This window comes from Leucopleurus acutus, assembly GCF_964270905.1.
Source record: "Leucopleurus acutus genome assembly, chromosome: 11".
Lineage (NCBI taxonomy): Eukaryota > Metazoa > Chordata > Mammalia > Artiodactyla > Delphinidae > Leucopleurus > Leucopleurus acutus.
In genome coordinates this window covers 27,213,474-27,235,447 of record NC_139152.1, presented here as the reverse complement: position 1 = coordinate 27,235,447, position 21,974 = coordinate 27,213,474, and the positions used below count along the sequence as shown (strand labels likewise).

Below are 21,974 nucleotides of genomic sequence, written 5' to 3'. Positions count from 1 at the left end.
TTATGACCTCAGCTTTGCCAAACAACAGATACAAAGAGGAAAAACACATCAAAATGTTATCAGTAGTTACACCTAAATGTTTATTTTCTTTCTCCTTACTACAAATCAAAAATCTGTTTAAAAATGTTTTTCTGAACAAAACATTCATCTAACGTTGTTTTTCAGTTAAATAGAAAAAGACCATGAGAACATTAAAGCTACAACGCTAGGAGGATCTAGGCAAGTCAACTGACTTCAGAGTCCAATAAATCATATGTAATTTCAAGAAATCCTTAACCTTGTGCGTTACCAATGTACCTTGCTGATGTTTTAGAAGTAGAGGGAATCTTTCCCCAAATAACTGATGAATGAGAGAATATTAAGTGCACAAATAAGTTCTAAGAAACTTGAAGTGTAGCTTTTACATATTAGAAACAGAAGGAAGGAGGAGAAATAGAAACAGAAGGAATGAGGTTATAATAAAAAGGCTCAGCTAAGAAAAGTCAACAGCGATTGCACTTAAAGCACAGTTCACTTTCACTGCTCTCAGGGAACACTGCTATGCTATGAATCCTCAGGAAGAAATGCCATTATCTCAAGTAATCGTACTTGGGCCATGAAAATAAGAAAAAGTGTACCTTTGTGCTAAAATCACAGTATGAAACCATTCTAGACAAGAGCCAGGATAATTTTTCAATAATGATACAAATTACTTATAATTTAGTAGTAAACAAAGAGATAAATACCAGTTACTTCATCTACTCATATACTTTGCATACTCAAAAATTTCAAATGTTTTTAACCTAAGATATTTCAAAAATGGAAACTGCAATAACAATACTCACAGCCCCCCATAAAGGATTCCTTTCAAACAACATCCAGCAGTGCCTTTTATTCTTCTGATTAATCATACTTATTTCCTGCTTGTGGAGGAATTCGTCGGATATACAACTTGTAGGTACAATCTATAGGCATTCTGTATTTAGACACCAGACACGCACACATCTTCTGTTCAACATGGTGAAGAACTAACTAAGGGGAAGTGCACAGCTATGTTTCATAACTCCTCTTCTAGCACTGATGCAGCCTCAAAGAACTACGCAAGTAACGAATTTCAAAATTCCGCGAAGGTATTTCAAAATGTGGTGAGAGAACTCTAGAATACTGTGGTAAAATGGGAAGGATGGGGCCAACTACCTGTGATTTTATTGTAGTTAGAGTCTTTAAATTTATAACAAACTATCCTTTAAAACTAGGTCATAAAGAATCTTAGCATATTTTTTCATGGTCATAAGAAAGTCATAAGAAATGCTGAATAGCAAAACCAAGGTCCCCCCAAGCAAAGGGACCTTGTTTCCTTCCCAGGTTACTAGCAATCCCAAATGACTTCTTCATTTAAAAAAAAAAAAAAAATCAGGATTTTAAAGGAGAGGCACCAATGAGCAAACTTTCCATCCCTGCCATGCTTGTAAGAGAAAATTACTAATTAAAGTCAATGTCTTAGATAATGTATCACATAACATAGACGTCTCAAAACATCTAAGGTTTATCACCACATGGATTTAACATTTACATAATAACCCAAATTCTAATTTCCCTTTCCTGTGATATTTAGATGGTGTAGTCAGAATCAAACTATAATATCTAGACTCAGTACAACTTTGCAACAGCACTTCTTCAAATTATTCTGTTTCTGAAAGAATAACAAACTGAAAATAGTGTATTACCTTAAAGTACTTGAGGAAATTTTGACAGGTAGAATAAAATAAACATTAATATAGCTTATGAACCAAGAAGTGGAAACATGGAGAAAACTACTTGGAGAAACACATGCTAAAATCACAAAGCCTTAGAAATTTAGAAATCCTCCCTTTGTATGGATAAGAAAACTGAGGCCAGGAGTGTTAAGGTAGGATAGATACGGACATACTGATATTAGAGAGACAAGATATATACATTTCAGATATTCTGATAGATTTTTTTCAGTTCAATTTCCATAGCATTATATTTCTAAATTAGCTCTTTCTTAAACATGCTGTCATCCAGTATACTACTTTCACAGGGTGGTGGTCTTGAGAGCTACTAACTGGCCTGTAACAATCACTTACTATCAATGAATATTGTTATTATAAGCTTTGAAAGCTTATCTCTATGAAATGAAAGGCATAGTAATGAGACATGGCATGTTCATACAGTGTGAGGTATCCAACCGAGGGCTAATGCTTTCCAAACTTCACCAACCCAAGCCAGCATCCCCACCCAGATCAGCTGAGGGCTGAGAGTGTCCTCTGCAGAGTCAGGGTAGGTTTTGCACAGGAAGTGTTGGTGTATGTGCTCAGGCATGAGTGATGAAGTCAAATGAGGACGTCAGCATTTTTGGTTCCTTCTCTTTAGTTTAGAGGAATACAGCAGGAAACTTCAAACTGACCACATGCCAGTGAACGACTGGCTGAAACTGGAACTGTTCTGCTCTGCTACAGTGCACCAGGGCTGGAAGGATCCAAATAAGTATGTTGGCTCTGGTTCTTGACCTCTTTTTCAATGGTTTAGCAGTTTAGCAGGCAAAGAAAAAGAAAATTCATATGGAACATTTTCTGATAATTTGACATTGTACATTGTAGATTTTTAATATATCTTTATAATTAAGTAACCCCTTTCTTTTTTTTCTTTTTTTTTTTTTTGCGGTACGCGGGCCTCTCCCTGTTGTGGCCTCTCCCGTTGCAGAGCGCAGGCTCAGCGGCCATGGCTCATGGGCCCAGCCGCTCTGCGGCATGTGGGATCTTCCCAGACCGGGGTACGAACCCATTTCCCCTGCAACAGCAGGCGGACTCTCAACCACCGCGCCACCAGGGAAGTGGTGCCACCACTTCCGCGCCACCCTAAGTAAACCCTTTCACTGTTCATTCAGATATTATGTGAATATAGCTGTAGAAACATGTTACAGGTATTGCACTGAAATAAAATTTCATAAATGTGTGCTTTTATTTGTCTTAGTTTTCTGCTTATACTTTGGTCTGCTAGATTTTACAAAAACAGATTTATCCCTCTTGGCTTTAAATAAAGTGATTTTGATCAATTTAGCCACACATTAAGAACAGCTTTAGGAACCACAATATCAACCAATTTGTTATAAAGCCAAAATTAGTACTCCCCCAAGAAAACCATTATTATGTGGCTAAAAATAAATCTTCATAAAAGAGTAAACAAAGCTATTTGTTTGCTCCTAACACCACCGTCATTCCATTCCATGTCTTGATAAAATTAATATTATGATCAGTAATTACAGCTCTGTATTATTATATACCCTTCTCATAACAACCCTAACAAAAAGGCATTAATTAGCCCCATTGTATAGATGGTAAAACTGAGAACTAAAGTTAAATAACTTAGACAGTAACTGGCAGAGCTGCAATTCAAACCCTGGACTTTTTAACTTCAAAACCTGATATCTAAAATGAAAACTACCTGCCATTCTCCCAAAGTTTTCCCAAAATTACTAACCTGTTAAAGGATAAGAAAAACTTTTACCCTATGTCTGAGTTTTCTTGACTTTAACCCCCAAACTCAAATACTAAAACTGTTCATGCCTGCTAAAACAAACTTCCTCTTTCTACTTCATGTGACTCTTGCCATAAGTAAGTTCCTCAAAACTTTGTATTTAATCTACTTGTAAGTGAAGAGTTTTATACATAGCCTAAAACATTAGAATAATTTTAGAATAACATCCTATAGTCCACCAGAGCAATAGTCAGTTTTATCTTAATTTGCTTATTAGTTATGAGAATGAGAAGAGTCACTTCCCTCAAGGTCACTTTGAACCAGAAATAGAATTCTGGTTTAAGGTCTGGTCGCTAAACCATGCTTCCTCTGCAATAGTAAGCTACCATTGGTAAACTGGTCACTAAGAAACAGAAAATAACAAAAAATATGGGATGTTTAAAGTATTTTTCCTGCTGATACCTCTTTCCCCTACCTGTCCACCCCTTCTATTTTGCCCATTGCCTATATATTCTATATTGTGATTATGGAAAGAAAGTGCAACTGCCTTGGCAGATAAGGAAAAAAACCTATTCCTATTTCAAACATGAAGCAAATGTTTCATTCCCTTTTCTTATTAAAATATGGGGTATAGCCTCAAAAATCATAGTAGCTTTTAAAAGCATCACATTAAATCCATTTTTTTCTATTTAAATTTTGCTGGTACATACTAATGTCTTTTGATTTATAAATTTAAGATAGTTCACTAAGAAATGTGTAGGTGCCCACACGTATGGCAAATGGCATTATTGATTTGTCTAAAGCAGTTGTGCCAATTGAACTTTCTGTGTTGATGGAAATGTTCTTTATTTGTGCTATAGTATAAGGTAGCCACATGAGCATTTGAAACATGACTTGTGTGATCAAGGAACTAAAATTTTATTTTAGTTAATTTTAATTTTAAAAGCAACTTGGGGCTAGTGGACCACACATGGCTAAGTCTGGGTATACGTATATATATTTTGAATAAAATATATAAAGTACATAAGTGTATTTTGAAATAATTATTGACTCATGGGAAGTTGCAAAAATACTACAGAGAGGCCCAGTTTCCCCTAATCATTATGTCATATTATATAACCATAAATACAATACCAAAACCAAGAAACTGACATTTGTACAATGTGTATGTTTAGTTCTATGCCATTTTATCACTTGAATAGACTTGTGTAACCTCCGCCACAATCAAGATACTGAACATTCTATCATCATGAAGAGCTCCCTCATGCCACCCCTTTCTAGTCATACCCAACACCCTTCTCCTCACCGTCCCTAACCCCTGGCAGCCACTAATCTGTTCTCCATATCATGCTGTCATTTACAGAATGCTTTGTAAGTGGAATCATACAGTATGTGACTTTTTGAGATTGGCTTTTTTCACTCAACCTAATGCCCTTGAGATCCATTCAAGTTCTTATATGCATCAATAGTGTGTTCCTTTTTATTGGTGTGTTGAATTCCATAATGTGGATGTTCCACAGTTTAGCCATTCATGTTAATGAACATGAGTTTGTTCACAACTTCGGGCTATTACAAATAAAACTGCCATGAACATTTCGCACAGGTTTTAGTGTGGATCTAAGTTTTCATTTCCCTGGGATAAATGCTCCAAAGTGCAAATGCTAGATTATATGATGAGTGTCCATATGTGCTTATTTTCATTTGTCATCTGTATATCTTTTCTTAGTAAAATGTGTCTTCATGTTGTTTGCCCATTTTCTAATTAGACTGTTTGAGTTGTTTCTGTTGAGTTTTTTTTGTTTGTTTTGTTTTGTTTTTGCAGTATGCGGGCCTCTCACTGTTGTGGCCTCTCCCGTTGCGGAGCACAGGCTCCGGATGCGCAGGCTCAGTGGCCATGGCTCACGGGTCCAGCCACTTCGCAGCATGTGGGACCTTCCCGGACCGGGGCACGAACCCGTGTCCCCTGCATCGGCAGGCGGACTCTCAACCACTGCGCCACCAGGGAAGCCCTCTGTTGAGTTTTGACAGTTCTTTATATATTTTAGATAGGAGTCCTTTGTCAAATATAGGGTTTCCAAATATTTTTCTAGTCTATAGCTTTTCTTTTCACCCTTTTAACAGGCAAAAGTTTTAAATTTTGATGAATTTTTTCTTTGGCTGCATTGGGTCTTCGTTGCTGCGCGCAAGCTTTCTCTAGTTGTGGCAAGCGGGGACTACATTTCGTTGCAGCACACGGACTTCTCACTGTGGTGGCTTCTTCTCTTGTCGTGGAGCGCAGGCTTCAGTAGTCGTGGCATGCGGGCCCTAGAGCACACGGGCTTCAGTAGTTGAGGCGCGCAAGCTCTAGGGCACGTGGGCTTCAGTATTTGCACTGCATGGGCTCAGTAGCTGTGGTGCGTGGGCTAAGCAGTTGTGGCTCGAGGGCTCTAGAGTGCAGGCTCACTAGTTGTGACACATGGGCTCAGCTGCTCCGCAGCATGTGCAATCTTCCCAGACCAGGGTTCGAACCCGAGTCCCCTGTGTTGGCAGGCAGATTCTCAACCACTGTGCCACCAGAGAAGTCCCTTGATGAAATTTTATTTATCAGTCTTTTTTTTTATATTCATGCTTTTGGTCACATGGCTAATAACTTTTTTTAAAATTTTTTACTGGAGTATAGTTGATTTACAATGTTGTTAGTTTCAGGTGTACAGCAAAGTGAACCAGTTATACATATACATATATCCACTCTTTTTAAATTTTTTTTAATTTTTTTTAATTTTTATTTTTTGCAGTACGCGGGACTCTCATGGTTGTGGCCTCTCCCTTTGCGGGGCACAGCCTCCGGACACGCAGGCTCAGAGGCCATGGCTCACGGGCCCAGCCGCTCTGCGGCATGTGGGATCTTCCTGGGCCGGGGCACGAACCCGTGTCCCCTGCATCGGCAGGCGGACTCTCAACCACTGAGCCACCAGGGAAGCCCTCCACTCTTTTTTTAGATTCTTTTTCCATATAGGCCATTACTGAGTATTGAGTAGAGTTCCCTGTGCTATACAGTAGGTTCTTATTAGTTATCTATTTTATATGTAATAGTGTGTATACGTCAATCCCAATCTCCCAGTTTATCCCTCCCGCCTTATTCCCCAGTAACCATAAGTTTGTTTTCTACATCTGTGACTCTACTTCTGTTTTTTTTTTAACTTTTTATTTTATATTGGAGTATAGTTGATTAAAAATGTTGTGATAGTTTGAGGTGTACAGCAAAGTGATTCGGTTATACATATACATGTATCCTTTTTCAAATTCTTTTCCCATTTAGGTCGTTCATAGTTCCTGTACTATACAGTAGGTCCTTGTTCGTTATCCATTTTTATTTTCTTTTAATTTTATTTAATTTTGGTCATGCCACACGGCATGTGGTATCTTAGTTCCCTAACCAGGTATCGAACCTATGCCCCCTGCTATGGAAGCGTGGAGTCTTAACCACTGGACCGCCAGGGAAGTCCCGGTTATCCATTTTAAATATAGCAGTGTGTACATGTCAGTCCCAAACTCCCTATCAATCCCTTCCCCCCTGGTAACCATAAGTTCATTCACGAGTCTGTTTCTGTTTTGTAAATAAGTTCATTTGTACCCTTTTTTAAAATTCCACATATAAGTGAGATCATATGATATTTGTCTTTCTGTGTCTGACTTACTTCACTCAGTATGACAATCTCTAGGTCCATCCATGTTGCTGCAAACGGCATTATTTTGTTCTTTTTTATGGCTGAGTAATATTCCATTGTATATATGTACCACACTTTCTTTATCCATTCCTCTGTTGATGGACATTTAGGTTGCTTCCATGTCCTGGCTATTGTAAATAGTGCTGCAATGAACACTGGGGTGCACTTATCTTTTCAAATTATGTTTTTTTCTGGGTATATATGGCTAATAACTTTTTGCCAAGCCCTAAAGATTTTCTCCTATGCTGTCTTTTAAAAGTTTTGCAGTTTTATGTTTTACTTTTTTTTTTTAAGATTTAACTTTTTTTTTTCTTTTTTTTGCGGTACGCGGGTCTCTCACTGTTGTGGCCTCTCCCGTTGCGGAGCACAGGCTCCGGACGCGCAGGCTCAGCGGCCATGGCTCACGGGCCCGGCCGCTCCACGGCATGTGGGATCCTCCCAGACCGGGGCATGAACCCGTGTCCCCAGCATCAGCAGGCGGACTCTCAACCACTGCGCCACCAGGGAAGCCCTATGTTTTACATTTAAATTGATAACCTATTTTGAGTTAATTTATGGATATATTCTAAGGTTTAGGGTTTGGGGGTTTTCTTTTTTTTTTTTTTTGGTCTATAGATATCCAATTGCTCTAGCACCATTTGTTGAAGAGACAAACTGTATTACTCTTGCAGCTTTGTCAAAAATCAGCTGGCTCTACCTGTGTGAGGCTACTTCTTAGTTCTCTATTCTGTGGCATTTATCTATTCGTCTATCCCTCTGGCAATACCATAGTCTTGATTGCTGTAGCCACATGTTTTAAAACTGGATAGAGTGATTCTCCCAACATTGTTCTTCTTTCTCAAAACTCTTTTAGCTATTCTAGTTACTCTGTCTTTCTATGTAAATTTTAGAATAATCTTATCCACACCTATAAAAATTTTCCTAGAATTTTGATAAGAATTGTGTTAAACCTTTATATTAATTGGGGAGATCATCTTTACTATATTGAGAGTTTTCTAATCCAGGAACACAGTATGTCTCTCCATTTATTTAGATCTTTGATTTCATTCATCAGCACTTTATAGATTTCATGGGTATATTTTTTAAAAGCAACCCAAATGAAGAACTAGAAATAGCTTGTAAATGCTACCAAAATAAAAAGTGGTAGTTCAAACAAGTTCTGGGAGTCAAAATGATCTTGGTTAACTAGAGTTAAAAATCAAGAATACCACAAGCACAACAAATATACCCATTGGGGCAAATAAGCAGATTTTGTTGAAAGACTGGCTTTATATAATTTACAAAGAAATGAAAGGGCACCATAGGGCATTTTGCAATTAAAACAATAAACAAGGCAGATTAAAGGTATAAAACAGATAAAGTATCCTCCAATTACATGCAGCACTGTCTTCCTCCCTTTTTTGATTATATTAATTCTATGTATCAAACCTGTGCATTACTTATGCAACAACAGAAGAGAAGGGCTCTAAATCACATAATTTCAAAGGTCCCTTCCAAGTCCTACATTAAATTATTTTACGAATTATATTTTTAAAGAGTTCATGGTTAAAAAGGTTTTATGAATTTTGCTGCTTAGGTATCTATGGAGGGCAGGTCAAGTGGAAAAATAATTCTGTTGAATGTAAATATATGTAACTATTTGGACAATTTACTAAAGCTATGGGGAAAAGCGGGATATGAGAAGATCTGAAGGGGATTAAAATTAGTTAGTCCAGAAATGAGTATTCTATGAAAATACCTGGAAGGTAATCAGGAACTACCCAAGGGAAATAAAGGACAATTTTTAAATACATACAAAAATACATTCTTAACAACTGGAGTTCAAAACAGTGAGACTGTAGGCTGTATAAACCCTGAAATAAGTAAGATCCTATTTAATGACTAGTGAAGTACAGTTGTGAAGACAGGAGAGTACCAAAATAACTCAGCAACCTCACCCCCACCCCCCACCAACATTCTACAGGTGTCTAATCCAAGCCTTCAGAAAACCATGCCAAGCTTTCAAATCTGACTGGGAAGGAAGAATTTGAAGACTGGAGAGTAAGAAGCAAATAACAGTGACCATTTCCTATTCACCTAAGTGTCCCCAGAATGCTTTACTAGTTCTCACACTCACACTAATTGCTTGATGGATTGATGAGTACCTAAGACACCCCAAAACAAGTGGAGCTTTAATTTGTAAAGAAACAGAAGATGATATTTTCTGACAACGAAGAGCATAGGCATCATTTTCCAAACTGTTGGTAATGATATCATGCCAGGGAAGTTTGACGCTGAAGAGTATCAAGAAGCTAGGGGCTTCCCTGATGGCCCAGTGGTTAAGAATCCACCTGCCAATGCAGGGGACACGGGTTCGAGCCCTGGTCTGGGAAGATCCCACGTGCCACAGAGCAACTGAGCCCGTGTGCCACAACTACTGAGCCTGCACACTAGAGCCCGCGAGCCACAACTACTAAGCCCACGTGCTGCAACTACTGAAGCCCGCGCACCTAGAGCCCATGCTCCACAACAAGAGAAGCCACAGCAATAAGAAGCCTGTGCACCGCAATGAAGAGTAGCGCCCGCTTGCCACAACTAGAGAAAACCCGCACGCAGCAAAGAAGACCCAATGCAGCCAAAAATAAATAAATTTTAAAAAGAAAAAATGAATGGTGGACCTTCTGGGCTGGAAAAAAAATTAAGAAAAAAAGAAGAAGCAGCTAGAAGGATCCCTCATACAGAATCATAAATACATGTATAATAATCATCTAATCCACACCATCCATTATCTCATTCCTGAATATATCATTGCACCAGACTTCATAGGGTAGTAGGAGAATAAAGAAGAAAAACATAAAAAGAAGAACGAAGGAGAGACAGAAAGAGGAAGCAAATTATTAGTCACACTTGACAACTACTGTGGAAGAGTAAAACTAAAAGCAAGTGAGGGAAACCAATATTGCCCCAAACATTTTTATAAATAATCAAATTAAAGAAAACATGCTCAAATTATTTCAATATTTAACAACTTATCAGTGCTATCAAGACAACGTATAACGAAACCCCAAAGCATGAAATCAAAGCTAAAAAAGGAACTAAAGTTAAAGGTCAAAGATTTAATACCAGTCAGATTATATGAATTTTAAAGCTACAAGATATATTTAAACTCTTTTGAATCACTATTGTAATAGAGCATTAATTTGATTTTAAGAGCTTCAAATTGGATAGCAAAAAATTTACTAATGTAAGTGTTTAACAAATTCAGGAAGTCATTTACTAGCCTGTATGACCTTACCTAATAGATGATTTGGGTGAATAAGCAAAAGCTTGGGCAACCATCGTCTGTTTTGTCCTCTCTTGCCAATCTGGAAAGAGCTGCACACAAAAGCTCCAAATGATAGAAAACCTTGGGATCCTTTCATCCCATTATTCATCCTCTGCTTTACCACAATCACTTCAACAAAGCATCCAGAGTCCCCCTTTCATTGCACACAACTCTTAAACAGCATTTTGTCCCTATTTCAAGAAGGGTAATCTTTGGAAGGGGACTATTTCTCTACATGTGGTAACACAGAAGGCAACTTTTACTAAAAATAAACAGGTCAGTGTTAGGACCAAATAAGATACATAAGTGCATTCAGACATCCTTGTCGCATACAAATCTTGATACCAGAGGTGCTTAAGAGTAAATAAATAAATAAATATTGGCTACCCAATGCTTAGTGCAGTGCCTGGCACAGAGTTCATAATTAATAAACATTTGTTAAATGAAAAAAAAAAGTATTATTCTGATGAGAAGGAATTTTTTTTTAAACATCATTATTGGAGCATAATTGCTTTACAATGGTGTGTTAGTTTCTGCTGTATAACAAAGTGAATAAGCTATATGTATACATATATCCCCATATCCCCTCCCTCTTGCGTCTCCCTCCCACCCTCCCTATCTCACCCCTCTAGGTAATCACAAAGCACCAAGCTGATCTCCCTGTGGATGAGAAGGAATTTAAAAATTAATGCTACCCCCCCAAAATGACTTTTGTCCACCAGTAAAATATAACATTTAAAATTTTCACAGATATTGAAATGCTCTTTATATATAAAAGTTTTCTTTTAACCTTCTTCCAGAGCTCACGACTTTACTTCAAATAATAAACAATTATTTTTCACCATCTCATAACTTGAGCCAAGAGTGCCTTTTCAATACTGTCAAAAAAAAAAAAACCCGTTCGAGCTCCGGTCCGGGAAGATCCCACATGCCACGGAGCGGCTGGGCCCGTGAGCCATGGCCGCTGAGCCTGCGCGTCCGGAGCCTGTGCTCCGCAACAGGAGAGGCCACAGCAGTGAGAGGCCCGCGTACCTCAAAAAAAAAAAAAAAAAAAGAAAAAAAAAAAAAAAAAAAAAAAAAAAACCCCTAACAGAGTAGAGTGGACTCATGACAGCCACATATTCTCTGTCACTACTCCCACCAAGAGGTGGGGTCTATTTTGCCACCTCCTTGATTCTGGATTGGGCCTATGACTGTCCAAAGGAAAAAGGACAGAAATGACATTGTGCCAATCCTGGGCTAAATCTTTAAGAGGCCTGGCAACTTCTGCCTCCTTCTTTTTGGAGTCCAACTGCCATGCTGTGAGCAGGTCCAAACAGCCACATGAAATGAGAAAAGCCCACATGGAAAAGAAGAAATACCCAGCTGACAGCACCTACTTGCCAGGCATGAAAATGAGCTATCTTGAAAATAAATCCTACAGCCCTAATCAAGTTGTCTCAGCTGACAGCACACAGACTGTGAGATACAGTGAGCTGTCCTTATCAAACCCTACCAAATCCCAAAATCGTGAGCAAAAACACCATTGTTGTTTTAAGCCACTAAATTTGGAGGTGATTTGTTATGCAGCAATAGATAACTGAAACAAAATTTGGTACCAAAAGTGGGGTTCTGCTGCAACAAAAACCTAAAATATGTACTGGCTTTGGATCCACGTGGTGGGTGGAAGCTGGAAGAGTTTTGAGGAGATTGCTAATAAAGATTTGAAAAAGTGAAGAAATGTATCAGTGCCTGAAGAAAAGGGACCCAAGTTATGTACTGTGAGAACAATTAGCAAACCATTGCATGCAGTTATGTGGAAGGTGGAAAGGGTACCTAATGAACTCAATGATCTGACTAAGGAAAATTCAAGGAAGAAAGTTGAAAGTATCAACTGATTCATTTTAACTGCCTATATAGTGAGATGAACTAAAAAAGGCACTGTTTGGTTCCTTTTCAAACAGAATTTAGAGGAAATATAAAGGGGTCAGATTTGACCAGTTCAAAAATAAAACCATTGCTCATTTCAGCATCTTAGCAAAAAATAAGCTCAAAGTAAGAAATGGCTCCAGGTAGCTCTTTCCCTGCTGTGGCAGAGTCCCGCGGAGGTGGAGGCTCGGGTGCATTCAAGATTCAGCTCCACCCGTAAGCCACTGCCATAGCCACCACCGTAGCCGAAAAAAGCACTGCTGCCAGAGGTATAATGGATGTTAATACTGCTCTGCAAGAGGTGCTTAAGACCGCACTCATCCACGATGGCCTAGCATGTGGAATTCGTGAAGCTGCCAAAGCCTTAGACAAGCTCCAAGCCCATCTTTGTGTGTTTGAATCCAACTGTGATGAGCCTATGTAAGTCAAGTTGGTGGAGGCCCTTTGCGCTGAGCACCAAATCAACCTGATTAAGGTTGATGACAACAAGAAACTACGGGAATGAGTAGGTCTCTGTAAAATTGACAGGGAAAACCCTGTAAAGTGGTTGGTTGTGTGGTGGTTAAGGACTATGGCAAACAGTCTCAGGCCAAGGATGTCATCGAGGAGCACTTCATATGCAAGAAATGATCAAATAAAAAAAACGGGCTCTTGGGACTTTCCTGGTGGTCCAGTGGTAAAGGATCTGCCTTACAATGCAGGGCACATGGGTTCGATCCCTGGTCACGGAACTAAGATCTCACATGCCGTGGGGCAACTGAGCCAGCGCACCACAACTACTGAGCTCGCAGGGCTCAACTATAGAACCCGTGTACCGCAACAAAAGATCCCGTATGCCTCAACGAAGATCCCGTGTTCCACAACACCAATGCAGCCAAAAAGACCCGATTCAGCCAAAAATACAAAAATAAAATAAATAATTAAATAATCTTAAAATAACACAACTGGGCTCTTGTGGAAGGGAGGGAGGGAGGGAGGGAGGGAGGAATGGCTCAGGGCAAAGATCAAATCCTGCATTGCCAGTAAAATGTGGCCTTGAGGATGTGGCTGTACAACCCTTTGTTGACCCCTCATAAAGATTTTAGGTTCCTCATAGACTTTTTCCTTTAGACCAGTGGTTCTAAAATTTTGTGTACACACTTCTAGGTACTCATGTCCTTGTAGAGTCCCTTCCCACATTGACTCTGGGCTGAGCCTATTACTGCTTAGACGATTAGAATAGGACAGAAATGATGCAGTACCAATTCTGGGCCCAGACCTTATTTGGTTGGGCAGCATCTATTTTTTCCATTTTGGAACCCAGACACCTCAGGTGACCTAAGCAGCCACTGGGTCCTAGCTGAGCTCCTATCCAAACCTCAGAGGATCACAGCCTTTCTAGCAACCAGCTGACAGGACATGAAAACAGAACTGCCTGGTCAACCCACTGAACCACAAAATAACAAACTGCTGCTTTAAGCTACTAACAAGTTTTAGAGTGGTTTATTACACTACAATAAATAACCGAAACACAGGTCCCTTTTAGTGGTATTTTAAACTTCACTTCTCTCTAGTCATGATAGACTAGATAATTATGAAGAAATGTAATGGAAACTTTTTGTTCTAAAAATTTAATGTCCAGCATGGATAGATCTAGAGATTATCATACTAAGTGAAATAAGCCAGACAAAGACAAATATCATATGGTATCATTTATATGAAGAATTAAAAAAAAAAAGAAAAAGATACAAGTGAACTTATATACAAAACAGAAGTAGACCCACAGACATAGAAAACAAACTTATGGTTACCAAAGGAGAAAGGGGGGAGATGATAAATTAGGAGTTTGGGATTAACATATGCACACTACTATATATAAAATAGATAACCAACAAGGACTTACTATATGGCACAGGGAACTATACTCAATATTTTGTAATAACCTATAAGGGAAATGAATCTGAAAAAGAACATATATATATATATATATATATATATATATATATATATATATATGTGTGTGTGTATATATATATATATGTATAACTGAATCACTTCGCTGTACATCTTAAAATAACACATTGTAAATCAACTATATTTCAATTTAAAAAATATATATATTATACCTAAGATCAATTTAACCATCATTTAAGCAAATGAAACATACCTTCTAAGTCTCAGGAAACTTTTTTTAGAGGCTATCTTACAGACAGATCTTAGAGTCTAAGCCACTAATAATAACAAAAACTTAACAGCTTCCATTTTCAGTAGAAAACAATAAGCACCTACACAGGCCATCAGGGAGGACTGACCAGGGAAGGAGATCTTAGCAAGGCATACCAGGGGTACAGACAAAACTGAAGAAGGCCCTGTGTATCAGATAAATTCACAATAGGAATTTGGAAGTCAGCAGGGGATACACAGACACCAAACAATCTGTGGTAACAGCCAGGGAATCCTCAAGGCACAGTCACAAGAGTGAAGATGGCAGGTCTTCCAAAGCCTGTTGTTATGGCAACCAGCAAAGATTTTTAACATCCGAAACTCCAATAAGAATTTGTAAGCTCTGCTTTCTCTTGTGTTGATGCAGTTGCTACCCATCTGCTTAGCTCCTTTGGATTTAAAGAGCCCTAAATGTCTGAGCCATCACCCCTCTTTCAGTCCATCCTATGGATGACCATGATGGCACATAGGGAGCCTGGAGGCTTTCTGCATCTTGAGAATAGGGACAATAATAGTAAATCCCTCATAAGATGGTAGCATTATTCTTCTAATTTTCACAGAACAGTGCTTAGAAGAGTTCTAGGCACATAGTAAACTCTCAATATGTTACACTATCAACAAATTACATTTGGTAAATTTGTTCAATTACAAGTGCATCTGCTCTAAAAACAATAACTTTCAAAGAAAAAAAATTAAAAGAATATCAACTCATAAGCCTATTAATAGGGAACTGGTTTAAACAAATTGTAGTACAGCTATAAAGTGAAACACTATGCTGCCTTAAAAGAGATAATAAATAAAATAAAGGAAGAGGATTTTAAAAGATTCGATGTGGGAAACTTCTAATATAAGTGAAAAACCAAGTTGAAAAAAACATAAAATTCCACTTTTAAAGTAAGTATATACTGTTGTATATGCATAGAAAAGAATCTGTTAGAAGCCACCAGGCTAAACAGACACCACAATCTGGGTGGGAATTCCACTTTCTACATAATATACCACTATAACATTTGTTGCTGTTGCTGTCTTTTAACAGTAAGAACAAATGACTCTTATAATCAGAAAAACATTAATGTGAAGGCACACAGATCCTTCTTAAAACAAAGCATGCTTTTACCTGAGTTTGTTCACAAGTTTTCAGTGCTCATTCTTATTCAGCACACAAGCAGCTCAGGTCTGTTTTTAGAACAGTGTCAGAAGCTGCTATATGAGCTGTTTCCTGTACTGGGCAGCTATTTTTAATTAATGAACATTTTGTTGTTAAGAGTTCACTGGAAAAATAGAAACACCACCATTGCTGCAAGTTAAACTAAAGAAAGGCTTATTCTCTAAAATAAAATGAAAGGTTTAAGTTATAAAAAAAGTATTCCACTTTAAAAAGTATTAAGGTATATAGTATTTAGTATTAAATATTTCCACTATGATATTGAGATAAATTAGTTTCATTTAAAAATTCCTGAAGGAGATCTAATTCTATTTACTTAGTTTCTCCTAAAAAATAATACAGCATTCTTTATATAGTGGGGACTCAAAGGTGAGCTGTGGAAAAATCAGAGGTAAGAGAAAAGAGGATAAATACAGAAACAGAATAAGATTTCTTTCAAACAAAATATTTATTAAGCAACAATGTGCAAAATGCTGCCCTATACTGACTAGAGAAAGTAAAATTGTGGTTACTCTGTCGGTATGAACAGCAACAAAATCACCCTGTCCATTTTATTATTTTCTCCCAAGGTTTATATGAGATAATATGGCTCAAAAGATAGCTGCTATGTAAACAAATAATACTTTTCATCTATTCAGTTGTTCAACCCATGGGTCACATAGTACCACAAGGAGTCCTGGAGAACCAGCAGCAGTGAGAGTTGGTGAGAATTCAATAGCTGGGTAGCAGAACAAGAATTCCCAGGTCCCACCCAAGCCATCCTCCCATAGAATGAAGATGGGATTTTCCTGTAAACCTAAGAGAAGGTTCTAAGAAGGCCTCACTGCACTGGGTATGATTATGTGCAGTCCAGTCACAAAAAGAAAGGTTTATTGTTCTCTTGCCAACCTATAATCCTCACGACAGGTGGCAATCCACCCAATTATGCTAAACTCTACTCACACCCTCTTCACTCACCACATCCCTAAATTCCGTGCATTTGTAAACTGCTTCACAATTTTTTTAAGTGCTTTCTTATCCATTAATTTGATTCAGAAAGGTTATAAGATTTCTTCCCAGTGTGTTTAGTTAAAATTGTTTGCATTTGAGAGAAGTTTTGAGAATGGGATAGGATGAACATCTGGCTCCCAAGGGGTGGTGAGGGCTCCCAATATCCACTAAGGAGGCCTTGCTTTAGCATGTCCCATGGCGGGGTGTGAGGGGGAGGTATTAACACTATGCATCAACTTGGAGGGTGTTTTGGACAACATAAACATTTAAACCAGTGAACTGTGAGTAAGCAGACTGACTTCCATAATGTGGGTGGGCCTCATCCAATCAGCTGACAGCCCGAATAGAACAAAAAGACTGGCCTCCCTGAGCAAAAGAGAATTCTTCAGCAGACTGCCTATGGACTCCATCTGCACCACTGGCTCTCCTGGGTCTCTGCCTGTTGGTCTTTGGACTGGAGCTGCACCACCAGCTCTTCTGGGTCTCAAGACTGCCAACCGACACCGCAGACTTGGACTTGTCAGCCTCCATAAACACATGAGCCAATTCCTTATAATATATATATGTATACACACAACCTATTAGTCCTGTCTTTCTAAAGACTCCTGACTAATACAGAGGGCCCTGCAGTTTAATAACTACACAGGAAGAGTCACTAAATGAGGGACAAGTGGCTTCTCCTGACTAGGGGATGCCTGACCTTTCTCCCTACCATGGTGCTCTCCAGAAAACCATACTGTTTAGAGATGCATGAATATGCCTGGAATGGATACACACATTATTATTCCTTACTTACTAGATTCCTGAGAAATGAGTCCTGAAAGCAGTTCACACTCTGCTCAAAGCTTAAAAACACAAATATAATATAAAAATCACATAATTAGGGCTTCCCTGGTGGCGCAGTGGTTGAGAGTCCGCCTGCTGATGCATGGGACACGGGTTCATGCCCCAGTCCGGGAAGATCCCACATACCACGGGATCCATGAGCCATGATCCCATGAGCCATGGCCGCTAAGCCTGCGCATCCGGAGCCTGTGCTCCGCAACGGGAGAGGCCACAACAGTGAGAGGCCCGCGTACTGGGAAAAAAAAAAAAAAAATCACATAATTAGCTAGACAAGTCTCAGTAATGACCTGCTGAGGTCATTGTGGAAATGAGAGTAAAAGAAAAAAGGTAAAGGTGACAGTGTAGGAAGCACAGTGACGTCTGTTTCGGGGCATCACACACATTATTCTCCCTTATAAGGACTGAATTATTCATGCCTGCCTCAAAACACCTCAATATTATCAAATATGTACCTAAATAGTTATGGAACTTCTCTACCCAGTTCTCAAACCTTCACCAACATTTACCATGGGTCACTTGCTTAACTAGACAAATGTACCACTGTGGTTACGCTTCATCCTAACTTCCCGGATCCTCTTGAGGCTGTCTAGTCTGGCCCACCCTCTGCAGGCAGCAGCACGACAGGGGAGCCCTTTACTTCAGTCCTCTGATCTCTGACAGATCTACTTCTACTTCTGGAGCTCTACTTCTGGCCCCTCCCACTCATCATCCCATGAAGGTAGTTCTTACAGCCTACCCTGACAATTTACGTATTTGCACTTATTCTTCCCTCATCAAGCCAATATTTTGAAATATTTTTGCATATAAGCTTTTAAAAAATATACTTTCTTTCACTTTCTATTGTCTTTACCTCCTTGCCTTTGCCTCTCGTTTCACAATGTATCCTTCCCCATGGCCACTATACCTCTCCAGCTTTAATTCCCTCCACAAAGTAGAGTTGTAGGTAGAACAGATACTATCACACAATTTAGAGGTGAAGACATAGGCAAAAAGAGATGAAATGACTTGTACAAGTTCAGACTGTAAATTAATGGTAAAACTACAGTCAGGACTCATTTTCTATTAACTCTTAGCTTAATGTCTGTTACACAGGATGGCAATACAACAGTTATTAAAAGCACCGGATCTCAAGTCAGATTATACCTGCTCCACTACTTATCAAACTGTGACCCTCACTATTAAGCTAAACTATTAGTGGTTTGGTTTCCTCACCTACAAAAACTGAAATAATAATGTTACTACCTTCACTGGGGTTTTGAGAAGATTTCATGACATAAAATGGGTAAAATACTTTGAACACTGCCTAGCACACAGGAAACTCTCAGTACACTTTATCCATTCTTATTTAATCACCTTTTCAATGGGTATATAAAATTAATGCTCTCAAAATTGTCCTTTTTCTTTAATCTTTTGTAGAATCATGAATTTCAGCTGGATGAGACCAAACACACATAAAAACCAAGGCTAATCCACTGTTTATTTACATAGCATGTTTCACTGGGTCACATGCAAAATTTTAAGTGTTTAGCAAAAACTTTAAAAGAAACTTGGGGGGGCTTCCCTGGTGGTGCAGTGGTTGAGAGTCCGCCTGCCGATTCAGGGGACACGGGTTTGTGCCCCGGTCCGGGAGGATCCCACATGCCGCAGAGCGGCTGGGCCCGTGAGCCATGGCCGCTGAGCCTGCACGCCCGGAGCCTGTGCTCTGCAACGGGAGAGGCCACAACAGTGAGAGGCCCGCGTACCGCAAAAAAAAAAAAGAAACTTGGGGTAGAAAGGAAAATCACAACTTAAAAAATATTCCTATCTGTTATTGGCTATGTGAAATAGCTGGTAAGTGCAGAACTTTGACCTTTCCCTCATGGGATTACTTTATTGAACACTGACAGAACAGTCTTGACACGGCTACATTCTAAACCCAAGTAACAAATGCAATGTGAGGTCCTCTTCCTCTGTCATTTTTAACCTTGGGTCTTTACCCAAAACACTCAATTACTCTGCCCACATGGATTAATGCCTCTGCAAAGAAGTGGGCAGGCCGTCAGAAGACCAGAGTTCTTATTTAAATTCCCACACAATCTTTTCAGATCTTAGTGTTGCCAACAATATCATCACCACATGTCCCCTTACCTCACAGGCTTTTCAGAACAAAAACGGGAAATACGACAAACCATAAAACATGAGCATTTACCACAGGTTTCCAGGTTTGCTGCACAGAGGAAAAAAAATGTATTTATGGGGATAGTATCAACGTTCCTCCAAATGGAAGGCAACTTGAATATCTGAAGTACAAAGTTGAGAAGAATGGTTATTTACCTTTAAACAATGATAGTTGAATAATTCTTTCTTGTGCTATACTCTTTTAACTAATTTGTCTCCCAAAGAGTTAGTATTTTAATTAGTACTTAATACACAACAAAGGTACTCCTGACATTAACATTTTTAATTATGAAGGGTTTTGGTATCAAGGTTTTTAGTAATAAGGCAGACCTGGTTGAAGCTTTACTCTCCCCTATAGCTATGTGACTTTGAACAAGCTAGCTAACCTCTTGAATCCTTGGATTTTATTTGCTTGCTTGTTTTTCAGTGGTGATGGTGGTTTTGAATAAAGAAGACGATTTCATCTCTTCTCTCACAGGGCTATGGGGAGCAAATGAGATCACACACCCCAGGGTATGAACAAGAAGGCACCAGTCAGGGGCTTCCCAAGTGGCGCAAGTGGTTGAGAGTCCGCCTGCCAATGCAGGGGACGCGGGTTCGATCCCTGGTCCGAGAGGATCCCACATGCCGCGGAGCAACTAGGCTCGTGTGCCACAGCTGCTGAGCCTGTGCTCTGGAGCCCGTGAGCCACAACTACTGAGCCCGTGTGCCACAACTACTGAAGCCCACGCGCCTAGAGCCCGTGCTCCACAATGAGAGAGGCCACTGCAATGGGAGGCCTGCGCACCGCAACAAGGAGTGGCCCCCGCTCACCGCAACTGGAGAGGGCCCACGCGCAGCAACGAAGACCCAACACAGACATAAATAAATAAATAAAATAAATTTAAAAAAAAAAAAAAAAAAAGAAGGCACCAGTCAACACTGCTGCCCTAGTCCATCAGCAGCTGAGGCAGCAATCTGTTTTATTCAACAGTTTATACCTTAGAGCACAGGGAACTATATTCAATATCCTAGGATAAACCATAATAGAAAAGAATACTAAAAACAATGTATATATGTGTATAACTGAGTCATTCTGCTGGATAGCAGAAATTAACACAACATTGTAAATCAACTACACTTCAATTAAAAAATTTAAAAAAAAACCCAACAATTCACACCTGAATTTCCTAAGCTGTCTCAAGTGGGTTTGATAGGTGATATGAGTTAACACAAGCCCATTGATCCAAAAACTGAAAGAAATAAGGTTAAAATCGACCCATGAAAGAAAAACAGGGTGAATAAAAGTTTTAGCAGAAATGTTGGCTGTGATTCACAGTACCTACATTGCATTTTCTTTCTGTTCTCACTGCCTTTAATCATGGCTATGGCACAACTAAGTGTGAGGTGAGCTAATGGAAATGTCAATACCCCTCAAGTACTACTGGAAGCACCAAGGTCTAGGATCCAAACTTACATGTTCTAAGAGGTATAACCTTCTCATTTTGAACTTGACCCTGGATTTGCCAACCTGAAAGGTCTTTAGTTAAGATAGAAAAACAAGCCCAAAACGAATGTTTTCTTATCTTTCTTTAAGGCAGAAGATTTTTTAAACTGTGGTCACATCTCCTTAGTGGATCTGATAGAAAATAGCAGGGTATATAAACACACAGAAAGGATTAAGTTTTATTTCAGACACAAATACACATGTACATGGACACACAGAGTTTTGTACTGGGTTGTGGTTAAAATGTTTGAAAGCAACTATTAAGAAGCATAGTTATGGACTGTTCTCCTTCTGAAAACAAGTAGGAAAGCATTATGTATTCAGTTTCCACAGTAACACTACTTTTTTCAAAGTCCATTGATGTGACAAAGAAAAGGAAGACAATTTAAAAGCCTGGACTCTTGAAAAGAAAGTTTTTCCCCTGACTTCAGCATGTTGGTTCCAACTAATCATTAATATGCCCAGATAACTAATATATTTTCAAAACAAGAGACAAACATGGGGGGAGAGGCAACTACAGAGGGAAAAACATTTTATTAAATTCAGGTATTATGCTAGGTTATACGCCAGGCACACGTATAGGCTTCCTCCCTCAATCTTCACAATTCTGTAAGCGTCACAATGTGGTAGCTGCTATGACTTCATAGGTTTGCATTTTAAGTGACAATCTAATGAAGGTTGTTTTCTTATAGTCACAGGACTGGCAACTTTGGTCATTACTACCTGCCAGGT

The 21,974-nt window shown here is 39.1% G+C and overlaps 1 protein-coding gene and 1 pseudogene across 5 annotated transcripts in view; one reads left to right on the top strand and one right to left on the bottom strand.

Annotated features, from left to right (window-relative positions):
* The window catches only part of FGD4 (FYVE, RhoGEF and PH domain containing 4), a 197,954-nt gene that overhangs the window by 126,399 nt on the left and 49,581 nt on the right, over positions 1–21,974 (bottom strand). For 2 of the 4 annotated variants that reach the window (XM_082851083.1, XM_082851082.1), the window contains exon 1: positions 825–1,661. The exons of the other annotated variants lie outside the window; for them this stretch is intronic. Coding sequence is in view for 1 of the 2 variants with exons in the window: in XM_082851082.1 (XP_082707208.1) it covers positions 825–834 (10 nt within the window). In the remaining variant the exon portion in view is untranslated. Of the gene's footprint in view, positions 1–824; positions 1,662–21,974 lie in introns of those variants that run through there. 4 annotated transcript variants of the gene reach the window in all.
* On the top strand, positions 12,662–13,026 carry LOC309969346 (small ribosomal subunit protein eS12-like; annotated as a pseudogene). The gene has a single exon. The product of its transcript is annotated as a small ribosomal subunit protein eS12-like (transcript).